At 43.8% G+C, this 25,300-nt stretch overlaps 1 protein-coding gene across 3 annotated transcripts in view; it reads left to right on the plus strand.

Moving 5' to 3' along the window:
- FAXC (failed axon connections homolog, metaxin like GST domain containing) overlaps window positions 1–25,300 on the plus strand; it is a 62,819-nt gene that overhangs the window by 18,487 nt on the left and 19,032 nt on the right. For all 3 annotated transcript variants that reach the window (XM_084796591.1, XM_084796590.1, XM_084796589.1), the window contains one exon: window positions 5,138–5,361. In XM_084796591.1, the coding sequence (XP_084652717.1) occupies window positions 5,138–5,361 (224 nt within the window). The remainder of the gene's footprint in view (window positions 1–5,137; window positions 5,362–25,300) is intronic.

Consider the following 25,300-nt stretch of genomic DNA (forward strand, 5'->3'; position numbering starts at 1 on the left):
TCCTCGCCAGCATGTGGTGTCACTTGACTTTTTGATCTTAGCCATTCTGATGGGTGTAAGATGGAATCTCAGAGTTGTTTTGATTTGCATTTCCCTGATGATTAAGGAGGTTGAACATTTCTTTAAGTGTTTCTCAGCCTTTTGATATTCCTCTGTTGAGAATTCTCTGTTTAGTTCTGAACCCCATTTCTCAATTGGGTTATTTGGTTTGGTGGTGTTTAATTTCTTGAGTTCTTTATATACTTTGGATATTAGACCTTTGACAGATGTAAGGTTGGTGAAGATCTTTTCACAGTCTGTAGGCTGTCGCTTTGTTCTGTTGACAGTGTCTCCTGCTTTACAGAAGCCTCTAAGCCTCATGAGGTCCCATTTATTAATTGTTGACATTAAGGCCTGGGCTGTTGGTGTTCTGTTCAGGAAGTTGTCTCCTGTGCCAATGTGTTGCAGGCTCTTCCTCTGTGGGGTCATTTTTATCAGGATAGTAATCTCAGTCTTGAAAGCTCTCTCCTCATGAGTTAAGCATACAGAAAGCCCTGCTTCCTAACACCAACATACTGGTTTCAATGTAAGACATTTGGGAACTTGAACATTCAGCCTCTAGTGGGGAGGGGAGGTTCATGCCCTTCTGTACAGAGAATATGAGGGTTTATAGGAGCCATACTGAGAGATGGAGCCTGGGAAGGGCCAGACCATGGTGAAGGACCAGCGGTTCTAGACAATGAAATATGAGTGTTGCGCTGCATGTGTAGCCATCCTGGGAAACACATAGCCCGTGAGCACACCTAGGGAGGAGCCATGAAGAAAATCTCCTGGAATTACTGAAGAATGGTTCCTAGGATTCTGGCCTGGGTGAGGTGAAGCAAGCAAAAATGAGTCCGATTTTGCAAATGTAGTTTGCATTTCCTGAAGCTCTCCCATGTGTGCCTCATGGGCCTCATGATGGAGGTCTGGGTTAGGGGTAGATGTTAGAGTTGCTTGGAACTTCTGGGTCTGAATTAAATCACTTCGTGACTGCAGAATAAGTAGGTCTTCTAAACATGGGAGAGGTGGAAAGAAACCAGCCACTGTGTGCTAAAGGCAAGTCCCCAGAAGAGGCTAATAGTGTGAGATGGTGAAGCTTCCTGCGCAGCTAAGTTCAGTGAAGAGGTGCTGCAGAGCATTTAGCAAGTTGCTGGCTGTTAGCTTGGTTTAGAATTCTTTAGAATTTGTCGGATGGGGTGTAATCTTTCACCATTCCTGGAATCCTGAGAGGTGTATCCTTGGCTGTAATGACATAGAAATATGCAAAATATGTATGCTGCCTGCCATGGCTGAGAGTATGTGATCCACACACTTTTTTTTTTTCTTTTAACACTTTGCTGGATTTGATCCCTAAATAGCCGCGAGGCCCTTATTTGACGCTAGTCTCTACTATTGGACTATTGGACAGTAGAGAAGCAGAGGGATCAAGCGCAGGACAGGGGCTGGGGAGGTGGTCACTGATGCGTGGCAAGGCCTGGCAGGTGTGAGGGGCTCAGTTTCATGTCCGTAACCCTTGTTTTCAGAAAGCTGACTTTTGGGGCTGGGGAGATGGTTTAGTGGTTAAGAATGCTGGCCGACCTTCCAGAGGACCCGAGTTCTGTTTCTAGCATCCATGGCAGGTAACTAACCACTGCCTGTAACTCCAGCTCCATGGGGTTCTTACTCTCTTCTGGTCTCTTAGGGCACATGTTCACATGTGGGGGTATACTGCCCCCACCAAAAAATAAAAAAAGAGCCAGGTGTGGTGGTGCATGCTTATAATCCCAGTGCTGGGAAGGCAGGGGCATGGCTCTGGGGTTCACTGGCCAGTCAGCCTAGACACACTTGGCAAGTTCCGGGTCCACAGAGATCTTGCCTGAAAAACAAACAAACAAACAAACAAAAAAACTGTGGGCAGAACCTCTAGCTTCTACACTCATACTCATATGCACATATATGCCCTTGTGACCTCAAAACACATGCACTTGTATATATATATATGTATATGTATATACATGTATATTTATATATATATTGAACATGTACATGGGCGCACAGAGGCATACACCTATACCCACCTACACCCACCCCCATATACACACACACACACACACACACACACACACACACACACACACACAGGGTGGGGAGAGGGAGAGAGAGAGAGAAAGAACAGGAAGAGGAAGAGAGGGAGACCCATTTACAAGGCTACTTACAGCCTCTGAGTTCTGAATGAGCACAGTTTTCTTCTGTGCCCTGTGCTCAGGCTGCTGCTGCAGGGTGAGAGCATTTGACTTTCTGCCACTGCTGCTGAGCTGTGTGGCCCAGGCAGCTGCCTCTCCTACAGCCTACTGCTCTGTACCCACTGTTATTTCCTCACTTTCTGCACATCTCCACATGCATATTTCCTGCCCTGGGGAGGAAACAGAAGCCTGAGGCAGGAAGCCTAACCTCTCTGTAGCCCTCCATCCTTTGTAACACTCACATTCCCTGCATTGACGATAATGAGATGTCTCTCCCCCACTCCATCCCCCCTTCCGGCCTCACCTGCTTACCTTCGAGCTATGGTTTATCCTAACATTGTCCTCATTCTAGAAACTTCCTCAAATAGTCTCTTTTCTCCTCACTGCTTTAAAACCTGCCAGTTCTCCCTGTAAAGTCTAAACTTGTCTCCTGAGTTCTTTCTACTTTCTGAACATCTTCAGGTGGCAGGTCTTTGGGACCTTCGAATGCAACTGGTTAATCCATCCTTCCTTCCCCAATCCACTCAACCACGAGTACTCCGGCGCTGATTAGTGAAATCCACTCAGGTGCCTAGCCTGGGAGGAAACACCAGTTCTTCCTGATATCCGCTGCCTCAGTATTTCCCCCTGTACTATGTGACACCTCTCTGTCATGGTCTAGTCAACACACCATTTCTTGTTTGTCTCATTCACCTTGTCTTCTAGCCAGCTGCCACCCCAGTGCTTATGTTTCTTGTCTGGTTGAACCTTTCCAGTGCTTGACCTTTTCCTTCGGCCTGAAAATGAGTCAGCCTGGCCTCAGGCCTGCTGCGATCTGCTCCTTGGTGCCCCTCCACCTCAGGTCATAGGCGTTTCCTCACCTGTGTCCTAGGTACATACAATACTCCTGGACTTCTTGCAGGTCCAGACAACCAGTGTCTTCAGGCAGGTGCCCCTTGAGCTCTTTCCTGTTCATCCTACAGTTATGCCCGGGATCTCGCTGGCTGACACTGGCTTCTTTTCTTTTCTGTGAACGTTCCAGCTTAAAGTCCCGCCTTCCTCATCTTCATCCTTCAGGTCCTCTGCTGTTCTGGCCTTACTTGTTTATGTTCAGTCTGGGATTACTCCCCCACCCCCACCCCCCGCCAAGATTGTTGGCTTTCCAGATGATCAAAGGTTGTGGACCCCTTTGTTGTGAATTTAAGTAATGCGCGATTGGAACCACAGTGCGCATTGTTCTAATGGGATGTGAAAACCACTAGGTTATTGCAGGTATGAAAAGGAGGGCTCAAGAAGGGTATGTACTGTCACATTTACATAGAATGTACTGGAATGGATGTGGGATAGTTTACATCAAAAGACCCGTGACATCCACTGCCAGTGCACAGTCAAATATTGCTGTGATGTACCTTTTCCTTTTTTCAGCAAAATACATTTCTTTACTTTGCAGTACTTTGAGAGGCTTATGAAACACACACACACACACACACACACACACACATACACACACACACAGAGAGAGAGAGAGAGAGAGAGAGAGAGAGAGAGAGAGAGAGAGAGCTTTCTACAAGAATTGTAAGTGTTCCTTTTAAAAGATACTAGGGAAGATTTAAATATGCTTGTAGTGTGGAGAGCAAATTAAAATAAGGACTTGCTAGTAAAAATCCAAGAATAATTAAACAATTTTAGGTAAATGGACTTTCTTTCTTTCTTTCTTAGTGGAAAGGACCTCAATAGGGAATAACTACATAAAATGCTAAAAATTTCAGGGCATTTTATTTTACTTTTTTTGTGGAGCTAGAGATGAAGGTCAGGGCCTGGAATGTGCTAGCAAATCCTTTACCACTGAAATGCACCCTAGCTCCTGCTTTCTTCTTAATGTATAAAACAACATTTCTTTGTGCCTACAATTTACTATCATCCTTTGTGTTTTTTCTAATAATCTTTACCTTTCTGATTTTAAAGAGGCTATTACTATGAATCAGCCCACATCAGGGGTAGGTATAACAATCAATGCATTTTTTTTTCATTACAAAGAAAAATTAAAATATTTCATGTGTTACATTTACATCTCTCACCTACATTTTTCTCAATGGAGAAGCTATTTACTTTATGCCTACCAACATGGTTAGCTATAAAAACACTTTTGAGATTGCACAGGTTTCTCAAGCCAAGTAAGGAAAATATAGGCACTATAGCCAATAGGATGCTTGATTGTCTGCATGTGTTGTGTGGGAACACTCGATAGGTGAGTTTGCCACAGGCGCCACCCAGTGGGAAAGTGACTCCATTGTTTCTTGGGTGAATACTTAAAATCCTTGCAAACAGCCCAAGGGAGAGAGATGATTTTCTGGAGTGCAATTTTTTTTTTTACATATTCACAGCATATCATTTTAGATATGCAGGCAGCTGTACCTTCCTCTTAACCTCTGTCCAAAGGGCAAAAAGATATCTTAAAAAAATAACCCAGACTCTTTCATTACGAAATGTAAAATTCATGCAGCCTAGAAAGCAGAAACACAGGATGTGGTTAGCACAGGGCACTGGGCTGTGGAGGGAATGATGCTCTCTTCACATTTGCTGCAGACACTGATGTGCACCCCATAGCACTTGCCAGCCTGGGTGAAAGGCTACCACTATTGTGAGACAACAAGAGAGAAAAAACAGAGGAGTCTGAGGACAGGAGACTGGGATGATTTGGTTGAACAGGAACACAGGACACAGTCATTTCTCTCAAAGCTTCTAAGCCTCAACATTGACAAGAGCTGTTGTGATAATACCTGCCACTCAGGTTAAACACTGCGATGGTCTGGTTCCTCCAAAAAGCACTTAATTCTGAACAGTGCTTTTTGAAAGCGACTGCAGAGCTGCACATCTCTGATGCACAGTAGTAACTTGTTTCCACACACTTCCAGGACACTAGCTTATTGCCAGTGGGTGGACAATCTCAATGAGACCCGGAAGATGCTGTCTCTTAGTGGTGGTGGTCCCTTCAGTAACCTGCTCAGGTGGGTCGTGTGCCACATGACAAAAGGAATTGTGAAGCGGGAGATGCACGGCCACGGCATTGGCCGCTTCTCGGAAGAAGAGATTTACCTGCTGATGGAGAAGGACATGCGGTCTTTAGCGGGGCTTTTGGGTAATGTACCACACCTTCTATACTTTCTGTGCTTGCTGTTGCATGGCTGGTAGAGTGATGCAGGTTTATGAACTTAACTTGGGTGGGATTTTTTTTCTCCCACATGTAGGTTGCATTTACACCATTTAACCGAGTCCCCCAATTTCCTGGTGCCATCTCTGGTATTAGTTTTTCGTGTAGACATTGAGGCCCCATATGAGAACATGTAAAGCATGCTTTAACACCGGAAGCTGGCTGTGGGGGATGCTGGCTTTGTTGTGAGAATAGGCTGATTTTGAGCAAGGAACCTCCTATTTTAATAAACAGGTCAGGTGGTTGCTTAGACTTGGTGATAATCCAGCTTCTTACCTGTTTGTGTGTGTGTGTGGACACTTGTCATCTTATGCTGTCCATTTTGATGTGTATCCTTAGTTTTCTTCTTCCTAACATGTTTTATCACAGATTTTGCATTTATTGCACGTCATGGGCTAAATTGTGTCAGGAGAGCTCCATAGAGAGGCACAGAGAACCTTAAATGCCCATGAGCTAGTGACGGGGAAGTATTCCATTCACCAGCTGGCTGGAGATAGTTGTGGCTGCTGTATTTCTGTCCTGGGTGAGCTTGACCTTGACTATGACAGTTTACAAAGGGACTGGCCAAAGCAACGGTGTAGATTTGAACCAGTGTCTTTTAATAGAGGGCCATTAACAGGACCAAGTCCTCAGTGGGACTTCTGGTTTTAATTTCAGAACTTGGTTTTGTTCACCAGTCCTCCCTTGGTGGTGATGATTTCCAGACCTGTCACGATCCCCATCCTAGAGCATGTTAGCTTCCTTGCCTCCGTGAGGAAGTGGGTGTGGGATTTGCTTTGTTGAAGCCTACCCAGTGCTGTGGAAGTGGAGACTGTATGGACATAACCTCCTTTGCAGAATGATCTACATTGACAGCTCTTAGTTGTTCCACATTCCACATACTTGCTAGACCCATTTGGTGCCTTGCTCTGGGAATTGTGGTCTATGGGCTCTTGACCTCAGATGATCAGCCTTTAGTTGGGTCCCTTTTGCTTAACAGTAGCTGGTTTCTATTTCTGACTTATTCCTCTTCCTCTCTGGTTTATGCTGTTGGAAGCCTCAGCAAACATGGACTTCATTTCCAGAGTTATTATGACAAAGAGTTATGCCAGGAAAACCTCTTTTTTTAAAACAGTTGAACAACATTGATTTCTTGACCAGAGCATTGGAGAACATCGCTTCACTAGAGTGTTTCTTGCTGAGAGAAGTTTAGGGTGCAGAGTGATGACAATAATGAAAACTGACACTTTCTCTAAGTACCCAATGACTAGACCAGAGGTTTGTTCCCAAATTTGGGGAGACGGGAGGGAAATGCATCACTGATGGGTAGGATGGGGGCCTTGTTTACACTCACTCATGGCTCATTTGCTGCAGTTTCACACCTCAGTGGTCGACTGTGGTCTGAGTGGGAAGTCCCACTTAATATTTGTAAATTTAACTTGGGTGCTGTTCTGAGTACCAATGATGGATTCTCTTGGGTGCTGTTCTGAGTACCAATGATGGATTCTCTTGGGTGCTGAGTACCAATGATGGATTCTCTTGGGTGCTGAGTACCAATGATGGATTCTCTTGGTCCCTTCTGTGTATCCCAGGACGTATATGAATCCTCTCTGGCTAGGAAGTCCACAGAAGAGCAACTGTTTACTGCCTCCTAGTAGCAACAGATTCACTGTAGTGGGGTCTTACAATGCTCGTGATGAAGTAATCTTTATCTCACTTAATCACAGAATTTCCACTTAACATAACTTCATTAGAAATATTGTTTTCTAGGAAAATGTGTTTGGAACAAAAAAACTTTTGCTGACTTTTAAGCTTATTAACTATATAACTTTGTGAAGCTCCAGAAAAGCACAGAGAAGGAAAATAAGTCGAAATAATTTTACAACCTATTGCTAACCAAAGGATTATTTAATGCCTAACCTTTTGATACTTTTATGCATAAGTTTGAATCATGTCTATATGTACATACATTGTTTTTCTTTTCTTCTACTTTTTTTCCCCATTATTAAGCATTCTGTGCCACGTGACTATATGCCTATATCATACTTGATGCTGGGAAACCTTATCAGACAAACTCCACTTTGCCTATTGCTTGTCTTGTATTTTTGTTCTGTTAATTCTGAGCCTACAGATACATTCCAAAAGCAAACAGAAAATAAGACAGCATAAGAATAAGATTTGTATCACTGTGTCTAGTATTAGCAAAGCAATTTCCAGACGTGACCATTAGGTATGCAATTAAATAAACAGAGACTATGGAATCCAGGAGGAATTCAAATAACACTCACTACGCATATGATAAATGAGGAAACCAAAGCATACAGGGGTAGAGTCACACAGTGGTCTGAGTGACATAGGGAACAGAGCCAGAATAGTAGGCTTAACACATTATGTTCTAACTGCTGAGGCCTTGCATGGATTGGGTTCCAAGACCGGGATTGGGTTGATCAGGGAATAAAGAGAGGTCAGACACACACACAGGCAAGCTGGGGTTGGGTGGTGCAGGCTCTGATGGAGATGCTGCAGTGCCTGGAACCACAGTGGGCTTATTATGTAGAGTTGAATAAGGAGGCTGGGCTATGGCATATAGCTGAGTCAAGGACTCAGGTTCAGGTAATCATTGTAGGAGCAGTCTCTGTGGGAAAGCCCCCTCAGGCCATAAATATGGTGTGAGGGGATGAAGCTATGGTAGACATTTTCTGCACACACTATCAACATCCACACATGAACCAGAAGTGAAGGGTTGGCTACTCCAGTGGGGCTGAGAACTGAGTTTCTTGACATGACTGTGTTCATGTTAACCACACACATTCACTCAGGACTTAACTGGCTCCCTACTACCCAATGATAACCCCAGATTTCCTCATGAACTATAGTGTAAGTGAATTTTTATTATTTCAGGGCAGCATCTTTAGAACATTTCCTGAAGTAGACAGAGCCTGGGCTGTTGAATTGAGAAATGATCTCTAAAGTAATGTTTGATTTGCTTGTGCCTAGAAGTGGACTTGTAAAACGATTTATGGTTGTCTGGGACTGTAGCTCTATAGTAGAGCACACTTGTAAGCACAGTGTAAGACCCCAAGGGCTGGAGAGATGGCTCAGAGGTTAAGAGCACGGCTTGCTCTTCCAAAGGTACCGAGTTCAATTCCCAGCAACCACGTGGTGGCTCACAACCATCTATAATGAAATCTGGTGCCCTCTTCTGATATACATAATAAATAAATAAATCTTAAGACTCTGTGCTCCACTCCCAAGGACTACAAGCAAAACAAAAGAAAATAAGTATAGATGTGTTTGTAAACTGAGGTTGCAGCCTTCATTGGGAGGCATGCTTTTAAGAGCCTGCATAACTAAGAGCCAAATGATAAATTTGACTTTTAAATGGAAGTGAGAAAAGCTGATTTCCGGAAAGCATCACTTGCTTAATAAAAAATTTACTGTGCATTTCTAGTGTGAAGTATTTCTTTTGAGTCCGCAAATAGCTCAGGGTTTCTTTGTCTTCCGTCCCTATTGATATCAGGTTGGCACATTTGTAGGAACCACATCTATTGGCTATTTTAGTAAGGATCTATGATCTTGATTATTTAATGAAGAGTAAATGGTGCAAAGTAGTGTGCCCTGTCAGAGGCAGCTTTGTGTCCCCTTCCTGAGGATGTGTAGTTCCAATGTGGCTCAGTTTTACAAAATGGTTGTGTGGTGTTGGTGGATAAAAGGAATAATTTAATTTTGTTTTTCAAGTAAAAAGATACTGGGCTGGTCACTCAGTTCAGAGTTAAGATGAGATTTTTCTTTCTTTCTTTCTTCCTTCCTTCCTTCCTTCCTTCCTTCCTTCCTTCTTTTCTTTCTTTCTTTCTTTCTTTCTTTCTTTTTGGTTTTTCAAGACAGGCTTTTCCTGTGTAGCCTTGGCTGTCCTAGACTCACTTTGTAGACCAGGCTGTCCTCAAACTCACAGCAATCCGCCTGACTTTGCCTCCCAAGTGCTAGGATTAAAGGCGTGCGCCACCATGCCCAGCCAGAGTTCAGTAATAGATAGAGGGTTAAGACTTTCTCAAGGAACAACATGGTAAACTTTTGTGATGAGAAACAGAAAACCTTTAGCTCTTGTGGGCTAGCCACCTTACCTTGTGGCTCTCAGACCTTCCCAGTTGCAGAACAAGACTGCATGTGGATGTTTTGAAAAGCAGACGTCATAATGTTGGCCGTTTCTTCTAGCTCCTCAGGTCATGGTGGAGCACTGGGCTGCTGGCTGTGGGAACTGGATCTGGTGCCCATCCAGATGACCACAGTGTGTGTCTGATCCTGATGAAGCTGCACTCGGCTGTGGTGCTGCTTTGCCTTCAATTGGGCATCTATGGTCCTGGGTGGTGACGCTGCCATTATCTCATTTGACAGTAGATGGGTGGTAATTGATACCTGGAGTTTGTTTGTGAAATGGAATCTGATATGGGGAGAATAATGAAATTAATTTTCAGATGTGAGGGCTCTAGCACTGCACAGGTGCTAGTTAATAGTGACGGTCTGTACACAGCAGACAGCTAAGAAGAACCTCAGGATTTGTGGATATAAATTAATTCTGAGAAAAAATATTACGTTTATGAATTTTTTTTTAGTTAAACTCTCATGTAGTCTAGTCTGGCCTCAAACACACCACATAGCAAAGTGTGGCCTTGAACTCCTGGTCCTCCTGCCTCTGAGTCCTAAGTGTTGGGATTACTGGCATCTGTCATCATGAACAGCTTAAATAATGGACACATTTAAAGGATGGGGGCAGAAAGAGTAACAGGCTCTAATGCCCCATTCAGACCGGTGTTCCATGGCAGGGAACACTGTAGGAGAATGTATTTGTGAACATGAGAACTCAAAGCAGTTCCTTTGATCAGAGCTGTGCATTGACTGGTATGCTGAGACCTTTGTGAAGGGCTTGAGAGTCAGCGACAAATAAGTTTGCCACAGCTCCGAGTTACTGGGGATGCCACAAGAAAGAAATACTGTTGGTAAACATTTATAAAATCATGCCTTTGTGAAGGGTGCCTCAATGAACAACAGGATGCAAAGAAGGAATTTCCAGGGGAGGAGTTATGGATATCAACTTGAAGGGAAAAGTAGCTATTCACAGAGCCAGGGATTGCTGGAGGAGGAGGACTTGTAGATTTTAGGTGTGGATTTGAGAGACACCTAAGTGGGGATGAGGCATGTGGGCAGGTTGTGGTCATCCCATAAGACTTCTTTTGGGCGGGGGCACTGACATTTAAACTGAATGCTGAAACATAAGTCAGAGTTAGCCAAATGTGTGTATGTGTGTGTGTGTGTGTGTGTGTGTGTGTGTGTGTGTGTGCGCGCGCGCGCGTAGGGAGGGCAGGGCTATGATGGTGAACTGAATAGCATGAGATAAGAAGGCAACGTCATATGGGAAGATCTAGAAATCTAATAATGCAGCTGGGTTCTTTCCAAGACTGAAAAGGTGGCCAGTGTGGTGAGAACTTCTACAAGAGCAGAGAGGTGTTCGTAGGCAGAGGAAGTCAGGGGCTGAGAACACTCAGGGTTTATGTGTCATGTAAATAATTTTTGTGCTTCTTGTCTGGGAGCCAAGGAGACAGTGAGAAGTTTAACATAGGGAGTTGGGAACTGATGGGATGGGATGGCTCAGCAGATAAAGGCCTCTGTTCCCAAGCCCGATGAGCTCAGTTTGAGCTCCAGGGTCCACATGGTGGAAGGAGAAACCAACTATTAAAAGGTTCTCTGACCTCTGAACATCTGTGGTGACACAAGTACCCACACATATTGACACACACAGAGAAAAATTTTTTAAAAAATCAGTAAAAATAAAGTAAGAATCTTGCATACACAGTTTTATGTTGACTGTGGTGGTGGATGTGTGTGTGCGTATGTACGTGTGTGAGTGTGTGTGTGTGTGTGTGTGTGTGTGTGTGTGTGTGTGTGTGTGTGAAGAAGAGGGTTGTTACTGTCTAGGAAAGATAAAATGGTGTGGGGACTACAGCCAGGTGGTAGAGTTGGGCAGACAGTTATGGATTAGGGTTGAGTTTGGAGACAGAAGTGGGGAAGCTAGTCACTGTGGAGGAGCAGTGGTGACACAGAGTGAGAAAGGGAACCAAGTTACGGACATGAACTTAAAAGGAAAAGTAGCTGTTCACGGAAGCCAGGGAGTGCTGTAGGAGGGGGACTTGTAGATTTTTAGGAGTGGGTATGCTGCATTTGTAAGCTGCTTGAGTGGAGATGAGGTATGTGGCAAAGGGAGCGTCTTGTTAGTGGATAAAAGGCAAACAAGCTCATCCAGTTGTACTGGAGCGGTTGTGTAACTGCTTGGAACAAAATAAGTGCAGTTCTGAGTCCATGTTATAGACAGCCAGGCTGGTGGATGCTGCTTGGTCATAGGCCTACTGCAGTGTTGAGCTGAGGTGTTGACCTCAGTGTGAGGAGGTGGGATGCAGCCGGCTGAAGTGTGTACAATAGCTTTGGGGGGGGGGGGGAGGATGCTTTGAAGTGGCTGCAGGGACAGCGTCACTCAGTTTGCTTCCAGACAGGTAAATTGACTTGAACTCCAAAGGAAGTGAGAAGGTTGCCAGAAAGTTCTTTTATGTCTTTAAATGACCAACTGGCTAACATTGCAGTTAGTGATTTTGTATCAGTTATGTACAATGTTAATTAGGTGCTGTGCTAAGTCTGTGGGAAACACAGGATAGTGAGCAAGGTCTTTACTCCCCAGATGCTGAGATTCCAGCTGCAAGGCACAAACACTGTCATATGTGTGAGGATGTCCTATCTGATCTCAGAATCCACTTGTCAGAAGATGGAGATCAGAAACTGTTCCTGTTTACAAAGGGGAGGGGCAAATAGATTTGGATACTGAACCAAAATACCCAGGTGAGGTATTAGGAGATGGTTGGCAGATTCATGGCAGGTTGAGCAACTATGTCTATCTTGATAATGTTAACGACCTGATAGTGTCACCATCCAGCTCTCTAGGGACAATGCCTGTTGTGTTTAGTACTTTTCTCAGTGATCTGTTCACAACTCTGGAGAAATTGGTTTTCCAATGATTTTGGATGGAAAGATCAAGAATCAGAGCATTTAACCATAGCAAGATGAAACCTGGGTGGATAAATGGTTCGATTTTGTACTGTGGTCCAGAAGCAAAGTTGCACTTATTCAGAGTGGGGAGGCCCACACAAAGGAGGAACACCGAAAGATTTTAGTTATTTCAACCTCAGTTTGTCCGCAGCATTAAAGAAACACTAACATCTTTGTCTGGGTGGGCGGAGAGATGAGATGGCCCAGTGAGTAAAGCCCCTGCTGGACAGCATCTTGGCAGCTGAGGAAGGATCTTGCTATAGGTGCTCAGATGTTTCTAGATGGTCTTTCTGGTCCTTCTGACGGCTCTATGGTTTTATGTTTATTCTCGAAGGAAGGAGAGGAGAGTCCTTTCCCACGGAGGTCAGAGGGCAGCTTTTGGGGAGTTGGCTCTCACCTTCCACCTGGCTGAAGCAGGTCACTCTTGTTTCTGCCTCTGCTTTGCAGTCAGCTTCAGGCTGGCTGGTCCTAGGCTTTCAGCTGATTCTCCCAGAGTGCATTGCAGGTTGTCAGGTTCCCATGACAAGCATTTTCACTCCCTGGCCTCCGAATCTTCTTTTGGCTTTTTTTTCTCAAAGGCGTTTGGACAATTGAACGTTTTCATCTTTTATATAAAAATTTTGATCAACATATACTAGTTATGCAAACTTACGAGGTAGGATATGATTTTCTTTTGAAATGGGTCTTACTGAATTGCCTCGGATGTTCTTGAACTCATGTTCCTCCCCCTCTGCTTCCTCAGTAGCTAAGAGTATAGCATGCACTGCTATAGCCACTTAGTGTAACATTTTGATCCATGTATAGATTTTTGTTTTGTTTTTTTAAAGGATGATTTATTTATTATCTGTACAGTATTCTGCCCATATGTGTGCCTGCACTCCAGAAGAGGGCATCAGATCTCATTATAGATGGTTGTGAGCCACCATGTCATTGCTGGGGATTGAACTCGGGACCTTTGGAAGAACAGACAGTGCCCTTAACCTCTGAGCTATCTTTCCAGCCCCTAGATTTTTGACGTAGTATATTTTACACTTGCTTTTACTATTGCATTGTTAAAAATATATTTATTTTTTATTTTATGTGCATGTGTATATCCCTGCTTGAGCTTATATGCGCCATGTGTATGCAGGTGCCTCAGAGGCCAGAGGAAGGTGTCAGGTCCCCTGGAACTGCATGGTATGCATGCTGGGAACTAAACTCTAGTTCTTTCCAGAGCAGTAAGTGTTCTTAAATGCTGAGCCATCTCTTCAGCCCTCTATTCTGTATGTCAAACAAACAGTTCCTCATAGAAAGAAATGCCTGGGCCACCTTCACATTAGCTCTTTAAGCCTTGCCTGGGCACTGCTTGGAACACAGTGTTCCCAGTGAGAAAAGATGAAAGCAGTAGTTTGCATCTATACACCTTTCAGCACACCCAGTGTATGCTGGGAACTCAGGCCAGCTGGGAAGAATAAAGACATAGAAGTGATTGTGCTTGTCAATCTAGCCAAGAAGAGAAGATCCACATAGAAAAGAAGAAAATAATAGCTATTAAAAGGAATGTTCTGGGACCTCAAAGCAGTGCTTCATAAAGCAGGCTTTGAGTGCTGTCCACACTGTTGGGTCCTGTTAGAAAAGTGACCTGTAGCCTGATTGCTCTTTCAAATCACCGGGGAGATGTGTGGCCTGGTAGACAGCCAGCTGCACAGCCCCATGCCAGCTGGGTACATCAGCATTTCCAGGGATATATGTAAAGAGATATTTTTTTAAAAAAAAACTGAAAGTGTTGTTTTCTATCATCTACGTAAACTCTGCATCCCCATTGACCGATCTATGTGATTTGTTTATTTGCTGATTCATGGATGGTTTAAACAGGTCTGAAATCTGATATGGGTTAGGAGTGAGGACTTATGTACTGAAAGAAGAAGACTGGCAGGGGACAAATGCAGGGGCACATGAGGATTCTGTGCCTTTGTGCCACTATAAGAGAGAACACTGTAATCTTTTGCTAGGTAGGAGATCAAATGAGAAGAAACCAGGCTGACTTCAGTGCCGTTGAGAAAGTGGCCTACCTCAGTTGTGTTTGTTAACATGATACTTAATCTGGCTTTTCCTTGCTTCTGTGTTAAAAAAAAAATGTTACTCTTAGCTGTAGATTTAAAAATTCATAAATGTTTGTAATAATTCTTTGCCTTAAGAAGTAATGACCTGTTGATTCCAAATTGTCTTGTACATATACTTCTTGGTGTGGGGCTATCTACTGGAGTGTGGTTGACCTACCAGGAGCCGCATCCTAAAGAAAACAGCATCTTCTCCCACAAAAGACAAACTGTCTGTAGCTCCTCGGTTGCTGGTGGAGGCTCATGCACTACTTTTCCCTGCATGCTAGGGTGCTGCCAGGCTGCTCCTGTGTAGGAACCCACCCTGTGCATGCTAGGATGCTGCCAGGCTGCTCCTGTGTAGGAACCTACCCCATGCATGCTAGGATGCTGCCAGGCTTGCTCTTGTGTAGGAACCCACAGGTGCTGTGAGTTCATGAGTGTGGCAGTCCTTCCATGTCTGGAAGACACTGTTTTGCTCCAGCCCTTCCTGGTCTCTGGCTCTTACATATCTTTCCACCCCCTCTTCCATGATGTCTCAGAGGGTTGAGGAAGGTGTGTGGTATAGATTTCACATTTGTGGCTGAGCACTACCCAGTCACTTATTTAGTACATTAGCTAGTTGTGACGTTCTGCAATAACCACCATCCACTGCATAAAGACGTTTCTCTGGTGAGGTCTGAGAACTGCACTAATATATGAGTAGATACATATGAATTTAGAGGGCAGTTTGGTACTATGTCCACTTAGAAACATTTAAATTATATTAATTTATTTTATCTGCCGTGTGCATATGTGCACAACAGCGTACATATGCAGAAGTCAGAGGACAGCTTAGCTTGTGATACTTGGTTCTCTCCACTGTGTGGATTTTAGAGATGAAGCCTAGGTCATCTGATGTGATAACAAGTGCCTTAAACAGCTGAACCTTCCCCCTGGCCCCTAACTGTGCACTGTTGTGTGTGTGTGTGTGTGTGTGTGTGTGTGTGTGTGTGTGTGTGTGTGTGTGTGTGTGTGCGCGTGTGTGTGTGTGTGTGTGTGTGTGTGTATGGGTTATAGCGGGACTTTTGGGACCTCCAGCAATTGAATAAAGGCATGGAGACTTACATTATTATTATTATTATTATTATTATTATTATTATTATTATTATTATTATTATTATTATTATTATTATTATTATAGCTTAGGCCTTAGCTTGAGCTGCCTCCCAGCTACCTCATCTAACTTGATTAATCTGACTATTCTAACCCACCACCCACCACGTGGCCCATTACCTCTCTCTTACTCAGTCAGTGCACCTGTTCCTCTCCATGTCTCTTTGTCTGATCCTTCTCCCCAGACCTTCTCTCAGCCTGAATGTCCTGCCTTCTCTCTCCTGCCTAGCCATTGGCCATCGGATCTTTATTAAGCCAGTCAAAATGCTAGGGAAGAAGACTGTTTACAAATATGATGTAGGTGCTGATCCATAAGAATAACGGACGGTACTCAACTCTCTGCTGGTACAGAGTGAACAATTAGATATACAGAGACACCTCCACACAGTCCACAGAAGGATCACCCCAATGGTGGCTACATGTTAGATATTATTTATAGTAGTACCTTGCAGATATCCTAGCCTTAAACATATCTGGCTGCACCCATCTTCCCAGGCAATTCTAAAGAGGAATCCTGCTGGAGAACATTTGGAACCCCCTTTATGAAACAGTGCACTGAGGTTCCAACACATCCCCTTTAGTATTTCTCCTTTTATCTGTCGATGGTCTCTTTTAGTCAGGTTGATATGGATCATTTCCTTTGGCTCTTCCCGACATCTCATTCAGCTGCAGCAGCACGTGAGGCTCAGAGGGTCTTAGAAGTGGGTGAGGGCCATTCAGTGCCTTCCACTTGAGTACACTCACTTGTGTGTTTGCACTGTTGGGTTGTTGAAGTCGCATGTAAGAAAAAAACAATAATTAGACTTGTGAGTCCTACTTTTTTCTTCCTTAATTGAACTCTGGTGAGAGCTTAGCTCTTCAAAGGCCCATACTGGAGATCTGTGCTTAATGATTGAAGGGCAAGTGATTTATATAAAAATTAAGGCTTTTCTATGCCTGTTCTAGCTCCCATGTAATGATGTGGAGACTTATTGTATGTATCAATGAGCTTCCAACATTATAGCTGGGCAAATACTCAGCTATTCTAGACTTGCCTACTTTGCAGCCACGTGTCCTGTTACCTGCCATCTTAGACTCACTCTGGCTGCTCCTTGTTCATCCGTGTCCTCATGATGACCTTCCCCATGGAGACCTTCTCCTCTCTCCATTCTATACCTGGGGACATCCTCACAGGGATTGGAAATCTCACCTTAACTCTCCTCCCCAGCTATAGGCTGTTCCGTTCTTTATTGGCCAATCAGAGGTGATGGAGAACAATTTTGAACTTCAAAATTGATGCTTTCGATGCTTCATAGAAATGCCAAGGCCAAAATCCGGACTGCAGCCAGAACTCTGGTTACAGACACAGTGCCCAAGACCAAGCGCCAGCAGATTTACTCAGAAAGGCTTTTACATATTGATCAATGACTAAATTGTGTGCTGCTCTCTGGTGGAGAGGCTACTAGATGCTATACCTAGAAAGTACTAGCTCCTCCTCTTGCTCATCCTCCTTATTCCAGAACCCTGAAGGGAGGATGGGGGCCTAGTTACTGTAAGGGTAGTGATCCTGGGACACTCTTGGGTTGTGATATCAGGCCACATTTGTGTGCTTAAGGGGACAACACATCTGGAGCCTCATTTGTGGCTTATTCTCTGTTCTCTGGCATCATCCTCTTAACTCCTCCTCTGCCCTCTGCTAGTTTTCAGACAGGGCCTGTCTGTGTAGCCCAGGCTGCCCTTGCACTTGATATGGTTCCAGGGCATGCTCATGGCAACCATGCTGCCTCAACCTCAGTACTGGGATAACATGCCTGCACCCTCATTCCTCTCTTTTCCGTTTTTATTGTTTGCATTGCAGTTAGGAAAATATGTTGGCGTAAAAAAAAATACATTGATAATAGTATGTATACCAAAACCTGTTTTCAGAAGAATAAATGTAAAACACAACTAAATATTGAGTTTCCAGAAATCCTTGTAATGTATTTAGTAATACAGATTACTTTATATAATTATGACAGACCTCTTTGTTTTATTCTGGGGTATTCTAGCTGTTTCTTCCTTAGAGAAAAAAGTTTAACTTTGTGTTTACAGTTCAGGGTTCAATTCCTAAATGAAGATACTTAAAAGAAAAACTTGAAAAGACAGCCCATTTGTACAATCAGCTTTAAAAATCTTTATTGGGCCAGGCATAGTAGTACAGGCCTTTAATCCTACAGCTGGTGAGGCAGAGGCAGGTAGATCTCTGTGAATTTGAGGCCAGCCTGATCTACCTAGGGAGCTCCAGGCCATCCAGGCCTATACAGTGCCCTGCAAAAACAGAACAAAAAAACTATATTGGGATACATACTTTAGGTGTTTGTAGTTCAGATTTGAATAGAGAATGAGAAGCTTAGCACTTGTCCCATGGACATTGTCATGTTGAAAACATTTGTTGACCAACTTTCCTGTGTTCCTGGCACCTACTAGAAGGCCTCGTAAGTCGCTGGCACCAAGTAGCGGAGAGGGCAGTGAACCATGCTAGTATGAGGCAAGGCCACATCATCTAGTGGTTAGACTGAGTACCTATGAAGGTCCTGGCTCGGCTCCTAACTTCCGGACCCTATAGTTATGTGACACTAAGTATCGAAAGGAATAGTTTTTTAGTATACAAGATTTTAGCACAAAGTATTGCAAACTAGTTTCCACTGATGGGAGAACAATTGTCTTTTCTGAGTCCTGTAGTGCTGGTCACTGGCCAGGTGCTGGGAGATGGACTTTTGAGCTGAGGCAGATCTGATTGTCTATGCTGGTTTCTGTCTTTCCCAAATGTATTCTTTAGGCAAAGTCACTGGAGAACTATTCTGATGGGACTGTCAGAGCCTATGGGTACCAAACAAGCCCCCCCAATAGTTGAGTTAATTGCCTGTTACATGAGGGCTAGTTAGCATCATCTGTGTCTGCTTGTTTTGAGACAAACTTTTTTTTCCAAGATATATATTATTTTATTAATTTGTTCTTGTTACATCTCAATGGTTATCCCATCCCTTGTCTCCTCCCATTCTTCCCTCCCTCCCATTTTCCCCTTATTCCCCTCCCCTATGACTGTTCTTGAGGGAGACTTCCTCCCCCTGTATATGCTCATAGGGTATCAAGTCTCTTCTTGGTAACCTGCTGTCCTTCCTCTGAGTGCCACCAAGTCTCCCCCTCCAGGGAAAATGGAGACAAACTTTTTGCATGTAGTTAAGGGTGCCTTGAACTTGAAGTCCTCCTTAAGGCTCCTAAATGCTGGGATTACAGTGCTAATCTCACTTGCAGTGTGTGCCAAAAATAATAGTTGTGAAAGCACTGTCTGTGTCTTAGTCAGTATTCTTTTTCTGTGGCGAGGTACCGTTACCATAGCAACTCTTATATAGGAACCACATTTAATTGGGGCTGGTTTACAGTTTCAGAGTTTAGTCCACTATCATGATGGCAGGAAGCATGGCTGCCACCAGGCATCAAGAATTCTACATCTGGGGCAGCAGGCAGCAGGAAGAGAGATGGGGTGGTGGTGGTGGGAGGCACTGGGCCTGGCTTGAGTATTTAAAACCTCAAAGCCCACCCCCAGTGACACACTTCCTCTAACAAGGCCACGCCTCTTAATAGTGCCACTCTCTGGTGACCAAGCACTTAAAATCTATGAGCCTAGGAGGGCGATTCCTATTCAAACCACCACAGTCTGCTTTAACATATATTCAAACATTGGAGAAAATCTGCTAAGCATTATAACTTAAAGTCAGGTGTAGTTGATACTCCCACCCCCTTAGTAAGGTGGTTTGTTTTTATTACGAAACATTTTAAACACAGAAAGATAGAATAATAATAATAAACAATAAATAATAAACAATAAATATAAATAACAATATAACTATATAAATAAAAATATATACTGTATAAATATAACACAATAAAATAATATAAATATGAATAATAATAAAATAAATACACCTGTCATATTAACTAGAAAGGTCTATGCACAAAAGAAGAGCTGTCTTTACCCAAGAGCTAGTGAGTAACTGACATACTAGCAGCCATGTGAGAAATGTTTTAGCAGATCTTCTCATAGTTAGCCTTCTAGGTAAGTGCAACCCTGGCGTATCAGTAAGCTTTCTGATACTATAGTAAATAAGGAAGGCTATCAACTTACAAAGAGAGAAGGTTTGTTTTGGCTTACAGATACTATTCATGATCAGGCCGACTCATTGCTTTTACCCCTTTGATAGTGGCGCTGGATGGCAGTGATATGTAGACATGTCAAAGAAGAACTTCTCATTTCATTGTTGGGGGAAGAGGGGGAGAGGGAGGGAGGGAGGGAGAGAAACAGAGACAGACAGACAGAAAGAGAGACAGACAGACAGACAGACAAATAAATACATACATACATAAGTAAATAAATGTAATTAAAATGTTTAAAAAGTGTGGTGGCACACACCTTTAATCACAGTACTCAAGAGGCAGAGGCAGGCAGATCTTTATAGGCTTTAGGTCATCCTGGTCTACATATCAAGTTTCAGGACAGGGAGGGGGATGCATAGAGAGACTCTTGTCTCAAAAAACAATAACAACAACAAAAAGTTTATTGTTGTAAGCTGCTAAGTCTGGGGGGGGGGTAATTTATTAACAGCCTGCAGTAACCCTCCACTATAGCCATAGCCCCATTAGGTATAGCAGGCTCCTTTACTTAGCTGCTAAGCTGTGGGAGTGAAGCCAGTTTGTCATCAGTCCTAAGAATGTTTGTTCAATTAGTTAATAGCAGGCACCGGATCTCGAATATTTCCCAGTTGTTTAAATAGAAGACTTTACATCTTTTAGAGGGAGCATCTTGTTGTTTGGTCTCTGAGAGACTCTCTTATTATAACCACCATTCTGAAATCAGAAGGAGTATTCTTATCTTGGCTATAAAGAAACTGGGACTTGTTCCAGGATTACAGGGCATGGCACATGGAGGGTTCTGTCTCCGGATTCAGTCATCTGTGCGAAGGGAGTATGCACTGGGGGAAGAACTGTGTGGCTGCTCTTAACTTCTTAATGGTCCAGACACAAACAAGAGGAGCATTGGGTAGGCAACGATGAAGGCCAAGAGGGAGTTACAGGCTCAGTACTGTGCTTGCCAAGAAGCCTCATACAGAGTTTTCAGCGCGGTGCCCAGAGAACTGAGACAGCGTAGGACACTGTGTTTAAAGACAAGGCTGGACCTGGGGAGATAGCTCACCTGCTTAAGTGCGTCCCATGCAAGCATGAGGGCTTGAGTTTCACACCCAGAACTCATGTAAAAAAGCTGGGTGCAGAGGGGAGAGCCCTGGAGCTCACTCCATCAGCCAAGCTGTCCTAATCAGTGAACCCCGATTCTCTATGAGATACTCTGTCTCAAAATCACAAAATAGAGGATGGTCCCCATATATGTGTATATGTCCTTCCTCTTCAGGGCCCTGTGCTCATGGGTTTGATCTGAATATGGCTCACTACTCTAGGCAAGTCCAGTGGTGCTGGCTGTTAAAGGTATTTACCAGGTTGCCTGCTTGCACATAAGCTGAACGTGACTGAAGATTTTTTATTCCATCTAAGGTGACACATGGGGTCCGCAATTGAGGAACCGTCTGGGAGTGTGAGGTCTGTCTGCTTGTGAAGCTGACTTGTGGCCCTGAGGCTCAAACTGGAAGCCATTCATCAGAGTCTGTCACTTAATAGAAAGGCTTGCTTCTTGTAGAAGATTTGGAAACAAAATTTCTACATGACATTGAGTTCTGGGAAATAGATTATATCATTAGGCTAAATTTGGAGGTTGTCAAATAGTCTTTAGCTTCAGGAGTGTATTTGAGAATTCAAAACTGGGGAGGGACACCTGACTCATATTAGTTAAATTTTTTGTATACTTATTTGTGTGGGTGTGTAAGAGAGAGAAAGAGAGAGAGAGAGAGAGAGAGAGAGGAAGAAGAAGAAGAAGAAGAAGAAAGAAAGAGAGAGAGAGAGAGAGAGGGAGAGAGAGAGAGGAGAGAAAGAGACAGAGGGGAGGGGCACACACAGAGGGGAGGTCAGAGGACAACTTGTAGGACTCATCTCCTCTCACCATGTAGGTTGCAGAGATCACACTCTGGTTGCCACCCTTGGCAGCAATTGTTCTTGTCTAGAAACCCATCATTCCCAGCCCCTTCATTTAACTTTTATAGCTTCCAAATCTCACCATTGCAGCCAGAGGCATCCTCAGAGCCAGAAACAATATTGAAATTATATGGCAACAGAGAAACAAACGGTTGTCTGGTTAGCAGTGAGTTAGAACCACAGGTGTCTTTGTTCCAGATGCGAGCTGTTGACTTTAAGATGGAGGAACTGCTGGTCAGTGATGTTGAATTGCATGCAAGAAGTGATGGGAGTGAGGGGTGCTTTTGCTCCTCTTGAGGAATGCTTTCATCATCCAGCATTCCCACCAGTCAGGTTTTTCTGCAAGGGTGCAACCCTACACCCACATTTCCTAGGTTTACAATATGCTTATGGATGCTTTGGGCGTACAGAGTCTAGAAGATACTCAGACACATTAAATAAGTAGAGACGGAAAAAACCCATTTGTCATAGTGGGGGCTGGGCTCATGCACTTCCTGCCTCATTCTCAGGAAAGTTCAAAAGGTAGGATAGCAGTGAAGGAAACACCGCGAGGAAGAGAAAGGGTGACTGGTGTTAGTGGCGAGTGAGGATGATGTGGAAATTTCATATAGAAAATTAGAGGGCTGTCTAGGAATACTCTCTCTAGTGTAATGACGAGGCGTTAATTAACAAGGCATTTAATTACTCAGAGCCTTCTGGTCTGCATCCTCACCCACCTTTGCCTTTCCCAGGTGTTGAGCTTGTGAATGCGACTAGTTAGAGATTTGTCAAAGTTGACGACTGTAGTTGTGAGACTTTTACCCAAGCAGTGTGTGACCGCCTCATCTGAGAGGGTAGCTCCTTACTGCCGGAAGAACTGTGCTTTGAGTTTGGAGTTTGCTGTAATCGCAAAGAAAGGCTGCTGTGTACATTATTTCAAACAAAGAGTGGTTTGATCAGGAGTTTAAGGGAGAGCAGAAAACAGGTGATATTTTCTGACGGTGTTATCTTCTGGGAGACTCAGAAGCATAAGCAGTTGAAAGCATGTGTTTTCTGGGTGGATGACTCCAAGATTACCCTGATGCTCTGTGCTTTCCTTGGGGACAGCAATCAAAATATTTGATTCTTCCCTTTGCTTGAATTCCCAGTTAACTCAAGGAGAGAGAGAGAGAGAGAGAGAGAGAGAGAGAGAGAGAGAGAGAGAGAGGGAGGGAGGGAGGGAGGGAGGGAGGGAGGGAGGGAGAGAGAGAGAGAGAGAGAGAGGGAGAGAGAATATAAAACACATACAGCATCCACCGTCACTTCACTGGAACTGTCTGCTTGTAAATTATTAGTATCAAGTACGGGGAACTCCGAGGGTAAACGATATAATCCTTCTTCACCACCTATTGATAAAAATGATTATTTGAAAATATTCCTGCTTTGAAACTCTATTTTCTGGAATAGCTATGTATTTCTGGAATGAATAGTCTGGAAACTCTGTAAAGCTACAGAGTGTCTAATTAAAACTGGGGAGGTAGTTACTAAGTGAGGAGGGACATGCTCTTTCTGGTGCTCTGAGGAAACCTTGTGGTGTGCCATCCCATAGTTCTGTGAGAAAGCAGGTGGCCAGTTGTCCCTTAGGAATGTTAGTGAAGATAGGTACAGGCACTGTGAGACCATGCATGGGCTATGTGTTCTCTGTGTGGTTCCAGAGGAAAGAACAGAGAGCTATGAAGAGATGTGTCTTATCTTATATTTAAGAACTACAGAAGGGTCTGATGAGCCCACTATGAAGGTAGAAGTCCTCGATGCAGTCAAGATAGACCTTGTAGAGATGTTAGAAAAGGAGTTCTTGTACCAGGAGGGATGCTGAACCGGTTCTTTCCAGAAATAATTACTTGCATTGGTTATTAGTGATGAATACAAACAATTCCTTCTGTAGGGTGGCACCTCCTGACCTTTTACAATGCTTTTGCATTATGCTTTTTAACCTCTCCATTCTAAGAAAGGACAGGGAGTGAAAGTGATTAAGTGTAGAATCATCATAATCGAAGGCTTCTGTTGGGATGGTTAGCAAATAGAAAAGTAGAAGAGAGGGTTCCTAAGTCTCAAATGGCTCTTGAGAATTTGTACAGACAAGATGTACACCTAAGTAAGACTACAAGATGGCCCATGGAATTACCTAATGAGTAACTGGACTAGTGGTTTTCAGAGTCTCGTCCCTTGAACTAGAGTTATGCACATTAACCTGGAATCTTGTTAGAGTTAGTAGGGACGGGCCATGCTCTGCACCTACTGAACGAGAAGCTCCTGGCCCGAGGACCTAAATCAGTGTCTTTCTGCTGTTGTTGGTTGCTGGGGATCAGGTACTCCGGGACTCGTGCATGCCAAGCATGAACTCTGAGCTGTGTCCCACTGAACTCTATTCATAACTTGTGTTAAGTGTTCTGAAGTTTAATGTCGCAGCTCTACTCTGGCACATCTCAGTGCTTCTTGGTTTTTGCCTTCAGTGCTTCTTGAGTTTTAGGATGTATAAAAGTCACTCAAAACATTATTATTCAAAAATGTGCTGAAACAACAGGAGGCTTTGGCCTGGCCTGGGGTTGCCCGTGACTCAGTGGATCCCTGACACCATCCACTAGGAGGGATTTTTGGGTCATCTGTTGATGTCCCCTGCCCTAGTAGAATGACATGAAAGCCCTGAGAAGGGGCCCTCAGCCATCGGCATTTACCGTGCCAATACCGTAGTGGCTGAGGCATGGAGGAAGCAAGACGCACAGTCAAAGAATAACAGGGCTAGGGAGACAGCTTAGTGCGTAAGCACTTGCCACACAAGTGAGAACCTGTGTTCCATTCCCTAGAGCTCACGTAAAGCCGAATATTGTCATGTGTGTCTGTAATGTCTGTGCTCCTACAGTGAGCTGGTAGGCAGAAACAGCAGAATCTTTGGAAGTTTGTAGGTCACATAGCCTGGTGTACCCAGGGGCAAACATGGGATGCATGATAGAAAGATGAAGACTGGCACTCTGACCTCTACATACCTACTGTGACACATGTGACACATGTGACACATGTACACACACAAACAGAGCTTTTTTTTTTTTAGTTAGAAAACAGAGAAGTAACAGTTTTAAGATTGAATGATGCCCACTGTGTGTGTTATTTTTTGGCCTGGGTAGTTTATCACTATTTTTCTCTCTTTGGGAAATTGGCTTAGATTCTGAGGTAAGACTGAGATGGTGAAGATTGGTTGACAGTGAGAAGCAGCAAGGCCTCTAATAAGGATAACTTGATTTTCTTCATCAGAAAAGATCATTTGACTAGGCTCAGCAGATTGCCCTGGCGTAGGGTATTGCTTGGTTCCTGTGGAATCGGGACATCCTCTCATAGTAGACATTCTGTGTGTGTGTGTGTGTGTGTGTGTGTGTGTGTGTGTGTGTGTCCCTATCTCTGTCCCCCGCCCTTTCCTTCTATGTAGATCTCAAACTTACAAATATTCTTCTTGCCTT

This window comes from Acomys minous, assembly GCF_964271855.1.
Source record: "Acomys minous genome assembly, chromosome: 1".
NCBI classification, from domain to species: domain Eukaryota; kingdom Metazoa; phylum Chordata; class Mammalia; order Rodentia; family Muridae; genus Acomys; species Acomys minous.